General features: G+C 46.1%; 1 protein-coding gene across 1 annotated transcript; it reads right to left on the bottom strand.

The window, feature by feature from the left end:
• Nucleotides 1-837: 837 nt before the first annotated feature.
• LOC108293642 (intelectin-1) lies at nucleotides 838-9,276 on the bottom strand. The gene is made up of 8 exons (XM_017515151.2): nucleotides 9,083-9,276; nucleotides 8,841-8,904; nucleotides 7,524-7,616; nucleotides 6,074-6,321; nucleotides 5,300-5,458; nucleotides 4,754-4,874; nucleotides 3,588-3,691; nucleotides 838-1,114 (listed from the first exon to the last, which is right to left on the bottom strand). Exons 2-8 carry the CDS (start codon nucleotides 8,896-8,898, stop codon nucleotides 962-964), a joined length of 936 nt encoding a protein of 311 aa, XP_017370640.1. The 5' UTR covers nucleotides 8,899-8,904; nucleotides 9,083-9,276; the 3' UTR covers nucleotides 838-961.
• Between the last annotated feature and the right edge of the window lie 1,240 nt (nucleotides 9,277-10,516).

Genomic DNA, 10,516 nt, shown 5'->3' on the forward strand with positions numbered 1-10,516 from the left:
TCGATCTCTTGACCTCGTGATCCACCCGCCTCGGCCTCCCAAAGTGCTGGGATTACAGGCTTGAGCTACCGTGCCCGGCCCTCCCAGATATTTTTTAAGCAAACTTCTTCCCCTTCCTCTTTCCTTTCTTCTTCCCTTTCCACTTCTTCTAATTCCTGTAAGGCCTAAGAACTGTAAACTTCATTTTCTAGCCAGTGAGAAGTAACTTGACACTTAGAATGGGGAAGAATTGGAAGGGCTTGTCATAATCCACATTTGCATTGTAGAGGAAACACAATAAAATGCCTAATATTTAGTCATGGGTAAGAACTGATGCCATCCCCATCCTGTCTGTACCAATAACAGATTGGGGATGATTTGGCCACATGGCACCTTCTGAATAAGCACCTGCAGATGGGAGCCCAGGAATGGTTAAGCCACTGCCCAAAGAGTCACTATCACCATAACATGCCAGCCCATTCTTCCCTAAGGAGAATGCCCCAATCACTAAGGTTAGAATGTACTAGATAAAGATATTGGGTATATCTCCTTCTTCTTCGGCTCATCCCCCCAAAAACAGACTCTTCTTCTTTCGGGTCTTCAGGTTGAGGATATAAATTGATCAGTCCGCGTGGGTGAGTTAGGAAGGGTTAGGATAAAATGCTTCCTTTCTCCTTGCTCTGTATTCCTCTGGCTATTTTAAGGCCTACCTGAAAGGGAAGTAGAGATGGCATGCTTATCAGGATTCCTGAGTCCTAATAGTCCAAGCACACAAACGGTTGAAAAGTACAATCAGCCAGAGCAATACACAGACTTTTGAAATTTCCTACAGGAAAGGAATTCACAGAAACACCAAGCCTTGAATCAATATGATTTATTCTTTTCTCTTCTGCCATTAACATTCTAGCTATTGGGTAAGTTGTTCTCCATCCTTGGGACCCCATGGTTGAGGGGAGAGGTCTTCTATTCTACCACAAACCTCTCAACGGTAGAATAGAAGCACAGCTGCCTCCGTTATCTCCCGGCTGCTGCTGAAACCAACATGAGTTCCATATCCATTCCAATCAAAACCAGAAAAATCTCCACACTGCCAGGGGCTAGACTCTGGGAAGAATCCTCCTCCACCAATGCAGTGCTGAGAAACAAAGAGAGGAAGAGGCGTAATGAGGGATCTCCCGGGGAGGCCAATGCCATCTTAACAGCCCAATCTAGTGATTTCTTTGGTCCTTATCAGACTCTCCATTGACAGTGTTGATCTATCCTTCCCATAAAAACCTCTCTTCCTTGGCTCACACCTGTAATCCCAGCAGTTTAGGAGGCCCAGGAGGGTGGATCTGTTGAGGCCAGGAATTCAAGACAAGCCTGGCCAACATGGTAAAACCTCATTTTCTCTACCAAAAAAATACAAAATTAGCCAGATGTGGTGGCAGGCACCTGTAGTCCCACTACTTGGGAGGCTGAGGCAGGAGAATCGCATGAACCTGGGAGGCAGAGGTTGCAGTGAGCGGAGATGGTGCCTTTGCACTCCAGCCTGGGTGACAGAGTAAAGTAAGACCCTGTCTCCAAAAACAAAAACAAACAAACAAACAAAAACTCTCTTCCTTTAGCTTTAGTGACATATTGTCTCAACTTTCTTCCAACTTTTCTGAACATTCATGCTCGGAGCCCTTTCTGTACTTTTCCTCCATGCATCCTCTAAGTGCTGCTCCCTAGTGGAGGACCCACCTCCCTCTCCCTTAGAGACTGCATGACCACTGTGGCCTCAATGACTAAAAATTCACCATTGGCCTCAAAATCTCCATCTCCTGTCAAGATGCTTCTTGTGCTGACGACCTCAAAATCCAACTGGGATCTCTACACAGGAATATCAAGCTCCAAATGACCAAAACAGAGTTAATTATATCCCTCATTCACCCCAACCTATTCATCATCCAGACACTCTGACTTCATAAATGACACTCACTCACCCAAATGAGAACCATGTTATTCTCGACTTCCCTGCCTATCCTCTGTATTCAGCTGGTGATACGGTTTGGAGCTGTGTGCTCACACAAAATCTCCTGTTGAATTGTAATCCACAGTGTTGGAAGTGGGGCCTTGTGGGAGGTGATTGGATCGTGGAGGTGGTTTCAGGTGAATGATTTTAGCACCAGCCCCTTGATGCTGTCCTCATGATAGTGAGTGAGTTCTCATGAGAGCTGGTCATTTAAAAGTGTGTCGCACCTCCCCTGCCCTTGCTCCTGCTTCTGCCGTGGGAGATACCTCACTCCTTCCTTCTTGTACAGCCTGCAGAACCATGAGGCAATTAAACCTCGTTTCTTTATAAATTACCTAGTCTCGATATTTCTTTTTCTTATTTTTTTGTTTTTGTTTTTGTTTGTTTGTTTGTTTTTTGTTTTTAAACAGGGTCTCACTGTCACCCAGGCTGGAGTGCAGTAGTGCGATCTTGGCTCACAGCAACCTCCACCTCTTGGGCTTAAGCACATCCTCCCACCTCAGCCTCTCAAGTAGCTGAGACCACAGGCATGCACCACCACGCCTGGCTAATTTTGTACTTTTTGTACAGACACGGTTTCACCATGTTTCCCAGGCTGGTCTCAAACTCCTGAACTCAAGAGATCCACCCGTCTTGCCTCCGAAAGTACTGGAATTACAGGCATGAGCCACTGCGCCTGGCCGGTATTTTTTTATAGCAGTGAGAGAAAGGATGAATACAACTGGTAGTCAATTTACAATCTTTGGAATTTATCAATCCCTCCACTTGGGATTCCTGAGCCTTAACATTTCAAGCACACAAGAGACGGCCTGAATGAGGTTTCTAGAAGGTGAGGTCCAGGACTGCCCCAGCAACTCCCCAGTGCAGTGTGTATCTAGGCAAACCATGGCTAGTGTTGGGGAGGCCCAGGTTTTTTCTGAAAGTTAAACCTCAGATGAAGAAAAACAGCACCTTAGGCTGGGCGTGGTAGCTCACGCCTATAATCCCAGCACTTTCAGAGGTCGAGACAGGCAGATTATGAGGTCAGGAGACCAGCCTGGCCAACATGTTGAAACCCCATCTCCACTAAAAATACAAAAATTAGCTGGATGTGGTGGTGGGTGCCTGTAATCCCAGCTATTCGGGAGGCTGAAGCAGGAGAATCATTTGAACCCGGGAGGCGGAGGTTGCAGTGAGCCGAGATCGCGCCACTGCACTCCGGCCTGGGTAACAAGAGCAAAACTCCATCTCAAAAAAAAGAAAGAAAAAAAAGAAACAACACCTTGTGTTTCTCAAGGAATCTCAGCTCTAAAGACTTCTACAGAATATTTCAGCACACAAGCCTCACCCCAGCTCCAAAGTGACTATTTTCCCACAAAGGCTGAGCACCTAGCAATGGTTCTGAAGCCTCAGCCCTCGATTTGGGTCCTCAAAGGTACAGAATGTCTATACCTGGACAAAGGGTCCCACAGTCCTGGCCCCTGAAACCCAACAATGAGCAAGAGAAGGTCACACTCCCACACACATACACACATAGCTCAGTCATAGCATACTCAACACACACATGCATACAGACACACACTGACAAACTCGACCTTATTCACAGGCCCTTTTGGTCCCCACAGAGACTCACGTGCTCAGTGTTACATCCGGTGACCCTCACTCCAGCACACAAGGCGTTGGCTGCTCTCTCATTATTAAATACCCTGAACTGAACAAATCCCGCAGTAAATTCTTCTGAAAACAGGCAGAAAACAGCATTCATGGAAGATGCTAGAAATCGCTTTCGTTAGGCCAGCCCAGATATTCTCCATGCTGGAGCTCAGGCTACAGCCCAACACTCCAGCTGGTGGAGCCCAGCACCTCTGTGGCCAATGGCTGGTGCATCCTGGCCTCAAATTTAACCAAGAGGGACCTTTTCCCAACCCCAGAGACCAAAAGCTGGTCCTTAGAGAGGGCTCCTCATCTGCCAGAGGCTTGCGAAGAGAAATTCAACTCTGCAGGAAGATCGCCATTGAACACCTCCAAGGGCTCAGCTGCAGCAATTAACAGATGTATTCACTCTGTTTTCATTTTTCTTTTCTCCTTTATTTTAAAATCTCAAATCCCAAATGTAAATAATAACAGCTTCGAGTTCTATATGTTCAGCCTCTGCAAAACATACTGTGCTACCAACTTTGGCTTTACACAAACTCACAATAGAAAAAAAAAAAAAGTCCCAGCTGGGCGCAGTGGCTCACACCTGTAATCCCGGCACTTTGGGAGGCTGAGGCGGGTGGATCACCTGAGGTCAGAAGTTTGAGACCAGCCTGGCCAACATGGTGAAACCTCATCTCTACTAAAAATACAAAAATTAGCCAGGTGTGGTGGTGGGCACCTGTATCCTGGCGACTTGGGAGGCTGAGACAGGAGAATTGCTTGAACCTGGGAGGCGGAGGTTGTGGTGAGCTGAGACCGCACCATTGCACTCCAGCCTGGGCAACAAGAGCAAAACTCCGTGTCAAAAAAAAAAAAAAAAAAAAGAAAACATCTGGAGCCAAATTTTCTCAGCCCAAATGCAGACTTTCCACATATGCCTTGTGATCTTGGCAAGTTTCTAAACCTCTAAGTGCTTCATTTTCCTAAAATGAGGTTAATAATAGTTCAGATCTCAAAGGCAGTCATGCAAAGCAAGTGAGGCAATACGGGAAGCACTACAGAAGAGAACCAGGCTACAGTCAGGGACACAAAACTGTTACCTAGCATAGTTGAATGTATCCCCTTTCCTACTAATAGTTCAGAAGGTCATTGAAGACTCACTCTGGCCAGAGGGTGAGTAATAAGACGCTGTTTTCTTGGCATCGCCAAAGTCATAGACCACATGGATCGCCGGGCCATTGTCCGTCCAACACTTTCCTTCTCCATATTTCACTGGGTATGTCTACAAAGAACAAAAAAAAAAAGTCATAAAGACAATGGCTTTGCCATTACCAGCATCTCCTGGGATGCTGCCATTCAAAGAGGGGAAACAGTGCTTTCTCAGTAACTGAAATTACTTCAAAACCAGTCAAAATCAGAAACTTTCCCTTGTACTGCTGCCAGTTACTTGGGAGCTATGCTTCTGCAACAGCCTAGACCACTTCATTCTCTCTCTCTCTCGTTCTCCCCGACCCGTCCTCACTCTTCCTGCCCCAGCTGTCCTCTCCCATAAGTCTTTTCTCTTGCCTGGCCCAGAATTCCTAAGAGAAGCCGTCAGCAAATCTAGGTTAGAAGACAAGTCCATTAAAAAATGATTCCTGACCAACCTCTAACACATGCTTCTCTGCACATGCATGAAAACCAGTCCCAGCCAGCAGCCCTGTGTACCTGGTAGAGGCCAAACAGATTATGTCCCAGGATCTGGAAGAAGCCGGTGTTGGTGCGGTACCTCAGCAGGGAGCTGTTTCTCCAGTGCTGCATGGGGGACTTGTTGGGCACATGCCAGATGCCTAGGTCCTTGGCCTGGATGTCATAGTAGCCGGGGTTCTGGAAAGCAACAGACATTGAGCCTGACTGGACCAGGAGGTCCCAGGAGGTAAAAGGCCCACACGTGCAGCCTCAGCTGGGCTGTGAGCTCTGGACTTCAGGTGAGCAGATGGCCAGCCACGCTCAGACACCCCACTCCCAACAGACGATCCCACCACCACCCAGGCCCTAATGGCCTTGTTGGGAGGAAGTTGTGATTCACTGTGTAAGTTGGCTAGGCAGGGTAGCCAGCACTTTGGGAGGCTGAGGCAGACAGATCATTTGAGGTCAGGAGTTCGAGACCAGCCTGGCCAACATAGTGAAACCCCATCTCTACTAAAAGTACAAAAATTAGCTGAGTGTGGCATTGAGCACTTATAGTCCCAGATACTTTTGAGGCAGAGGATCACTTGAACCCAGGAGGCGGAGGTTGCTGTGAGCTGAGATCAAACCACTGCACTCCAACCTGGGCAACAGAGCGAGACTGTCTCAAGAAAAAAAAAAAAAGATGTAAGTATTTCTCTTCTTCTCCAGCCCTTCCCCACATCCCACCTTCCAGCCCTCCCTCCTGCAGGCCTGTGGCCAGCCTCACCCCACTCCTCGCCCTCACCCAAGCAGGTGGGAAGTGGCACCAACCTTGTAGTCATCGCTCGTGGCCGCCTCTGCAGACCCAAAGGTGTTGTAGTTGGCCCAGTTGCCGTCCCCCTCTGGGTAGTCTGCTTTGTTGCCCTGCTGACTGGACCAGCGATCGCCCACCGTGCACTTCCCACGCATGTCATTCTCGTGCACACTGGCCACCAGGGTCCAGCCGCCACCCCCAGAGGTCATGTCACAGAAGGTCTGGTAGACAGCACCATTCTCGGTGCGGAGCAAATACAGGCCATCTGTAGAGAGAACCAGCCCAGAGCCCCCCTGTCTGACAGCTCAGGATCCATCTCAGCCCCATGACAAAAAGTCCCTAGGAACCAGAAACATGGCCTAAAGGCTCCTGTCCTGAGTCACATCACTAAGTGCTCCTAGGGGTACTGGGGCCTCCCTGAGTTCAGAAGATCGCATTCCTGTAACTGAGGCAGAACACAGAATTATATAAAATCCCAGCGATATTTTTCATAAAGTTAAACATCAAATTATCATATGACCCAGCAATTCTGCTGCAGGTCTGTCCCCAAAAGAATTGAAAATAGGGCCTCAAACTGATGCATTTACACCAATGTTCATTGCAGCATTAGTCACAAGAGCCAAACAGAAGAAAGAATTCAAATATTCACCAACGGGCAAATAAATAAACAAAACGTGTTGTGTGTGCATATATGTGTCTACAATGGATAAAAGGGAATGAAATACCCATGCTACAATACGATAAACCCTCAAAACACTCTGCTAAGTGAAATAAGCCAGACGCTAAAGGACAAATACCATATGATTCCAATTACATGAGGTAACTACACTAGGCGAATTCATAGCGACAGAAAGTAGAAGGTAGCTACCAGAGACTGAGGGAAGGGAGTTATTGCTTAATAACTATGTTATTTTTTGTTTTGTTTTGTTTTTGAGACAGAGTCTCACTCTGTCACCCAGGCTGGAGTGCAGAGGCACTATCTTGGCTCACTACAACCTCTGCCTCCCGAGTTCAAGTGATCCTCCCACCTCAGCCTCCCAAGTAGCTGGAATTACAAGCGTGCACCACTACACAAAATAGTTTTTGTATTTTAGTAGAGTCTCACCATGTTGGCCAGGCTGGTCTTGAACTCCTGGCCTCAAATGATCCACCTGCCTCAGCCTCCTAAAGTGCTGGAGTTACAGGCATGAGCCACCGTGCCCAGCCCCTCCATGTTATTAAGTACAGAGTTTCTGTTTTAGTGAAAATGTTCTGCATATGGATAGCAGTGATGGTACCCAGCGTGAAGGTAATTAATGCCACTGAACTGCACGCTTAAAATTGCTTAAAATGGCCAATTTTATAGCAAATTATAATGTACATATACTTTACCACAATTTTTTAACTAAAACACAAAAACAAAAAGACTCCCAGAAGACACAGTCCTGATACCCTGACTGAGCTCTGTTTGCATGTTTCATCACTCACCATGTGCATCAGAGCACTTGTCTTTGATTTCCTTGCAGCTTCTGGGCAGAGACAAAGAAAAGTCCAGTTCCTTGAAGCAAGTATTAGCCCCACCTAGAGAATACACAGAGCTTTAGTCTCATTCCTGGTTTGACCCAAAACCTAGACCCTCCTATCACCAGTCCCACACTCATTCCATCACTGTAGCAGAACCTGACTTCCAGGGTGGTAAGGCCTGAGGTAGCCGGTGTCATAACCACTCAGCCCATCAGCGTCATAGTCACTTAGCCCATCCGACCCGACAGCCAGCATAGGCTTAATGCACGCCTCCTGCCGCGTGACCTGTCCTTGTGCTGGGTCCTTCCCTAAGCACTGAGTAATCAACGACATTAAACATCCCCAGCAAGAACTTGCCTCCAGAGGGAATTGCTGACAAGTCAACAGAAAATTGTATTGGGAAGAATAAATGGTAAAAGAGAGACTCTGCCGAATGGCGAGGCCAGACAGTGGGCAGGGGAGGTGCCTGGGAGGGGGAGACGAGGGGTTGTCTCGTGTCTTAGTCACAGAAGAGCTTCCAGTCCAGGTGACATCTTAGCTTGTTCTGAGAGAATAAATATGATTTATCAGTAGGAAGAGAATTCAAAGCAGGGAAAACAGCATATCCAAAGGTCTAGAGAAAAAAAAAAATGTAGTGCAATACAGCTGTAGAAGTACAAGCTGCTTAATATGGCTGAAATATGGGGTGTGCACTAGAGGGCGAGGGCGATGAGACTAACCTCTACTCTAAAGAGTCTGCAAACTCTTCTAACAGGCTGGTGGAAAGCTTTGAGGTCAGAGGTGACTGACCTCAGTTTCCTCATACCTAAAACAGTTCATAAATGGTGTTTTTGCAAAGGTGAAGATATTTAGAAACAGCTTTTCTTTTTAAAAAAAAAAAAAGGAAGAAAAATACAAATTTTAAAATGTCATTGTTATTCTTGTTGTAAAGAAGAAGACTGTGAAGAGAACATTCTCCAGGCACCAAGCAGACCATGTAGCTCCCATGGAAATCCCACAGCCAAGGCCACAGGAGTGGGCAGTGGCTGAGAGGTGACACAGTTCTTACCAGAGCCCCCTCAGGGCCACACAACAGCACAGAGCCTGGACCAGAACATGCCTCACGCAACACCCTCACCGCCACAGGCCAGAGCCCACCAGAGACCGGAAAACCACTCAGTCTACATGCAAGTCGGCCTCTGTGCGTCTCAAAGACATCCTCTGTGTCATGGGAGAGACCAGGATCCCGATCTCTGGAGCCACCAAGCTGAAGGAACTGCTGTCGCTAGCAGCTTGACTCACCTGTACTCCACCCTCTGGCGGCCATAATGAGAAACAGCAGGAAACGGAGTTGGTTCATTGTAATCTGCAGAAAAGCAAGATGAAGGTCACCATCTTGACCATCATTTTTCTCTACATCCCTGTCCCATCTCTGTCGAGTCCTACAGAGACTCCAAAACCCCTTGCCTTTTGTTTAAACTTCACACATCTCTGAGACCAACAGCAGACCTAAGCTGAAAACAGGGTTCCCCCAACTCACAGACCTTGTCTGAGTCTCAGCTGCACTTTCCTTGGGCACAGAGAGCTCCTTCACTCCCTCCCTCCACTGCGGCCTGAGCTCAGTGGAGTGGAGCTTTCTCCAAAAAGGCTCCTGATGTGGGATGAGGTGCTGAAACCTTTATGGAGAAAGCCCAGTGGGGCCAAACCCAAGCTTCCAGCCTCACCCTTCCCTGGCAAAATGCCCAGTGCAGGGGAGGCTTCTGGTTATTTCAAAGAGGTTATTTATACAGCGGAATTAACAGGATCTAAAGAACAAACAAATCCTAAGTATCACCCACTAGTGTTGCTCCCGGATCTGGGGGTTTCTGGACCTGTGTCAAGGTCCATGAAAACTAAATAAATAGACGAAGAGACTAACAAGAGCTGGTGTTGGTTTTGGGTTGTTGTGACTTTCTTTCTTGCAAAATAAAAACTTTATCCAAATTAAGCATCTGTTGGCCTGGCACATTGGCTGAAATTCCAATACTTTGGGAGACCAAGGCAGGAGGATCACTTGAGCTCAGGAGTTTGAGACCAGCCTGGGCAACATAGGGTGACCTCTTCTCTACTAAAAATAAAAAAAAAATTAGCCTGCCGTGGTGGCACTTGCCTGTAGTCTCAGCTGGGGCTGAAGCCAGGTGGGAGGGTTGTTTGAGCCACAGAGACAGAAGGTGCAGTGAGCTGTGATCATGCCACTGGACTCCAGCTATGAAACACAGCAACACCGTATCTCTAAATAAATAAATAAACGAAATGAAACGTTGACTGTAATTATCCTTTCATAGAAATAGAAAAAGGAAATTTTAACAAAATGGGAAAATGATCATTTCTGAATAAATTGGTAAAAAGGAGTGGAGGAGAAAGAGATACAAAACATACACAAAACGAGTAAAAAATTTTAAAAAGCAATAAATATAAACCTTTCGTTTGAATAAATTTTGTTTCATACAAAGACTCACTACTTTGTCCTTAATTTTGTCATTTGGCAACAAACTAGGGAAAATTTCCTACAGACTTCATTTGAGGCTGAATCAATATGAAACCTCTCTGATGCTTCAAACCTTCCATCTTACTGCTGTTCCTATGTCATGGAGTTCTCCAATCCTATCCTTCAGCTACAATAGAATTGCTCAGTTCTTCCCCAGTGATATTATACACCTAATACATCATGTCATTATAGCATTAATAATACTGTAATCTTTTCTTACGAAGATTGTGAATCTTTTTTGTTAAGCTAATATTTCCTATTTGTTGGTTCAAAGTACTGATTTGCACAAAATACTTATATATTGCTAGAAGTAAATAAAATAGCATCCAAAAAGAAAAGAAATCCAAAAAAAGTTACTTTGGTAAATTTAACATCTGTTAGAAGCTATTTGCTCTGTGTATACAGAAAATAATTAAATAAAATTAGATGTATTGGAAACTAACTCAGTACA

Source organism: Cebus imitator, unplaced genomic scaffold, assembly GCF_001604975.1.
Source record: "Cebus imitator isolate Cc_AM_T3 unplaced genomic scaffold, Cebus_imitator-1.0 Scaffold541, whole genome shotgun sequence".
Classification (NCBI taxonomy): Eukaryota; Metazoa; Chordata; class Mammalia; order Primates; family Cebidae; genus Cebus; species Cebus imitator.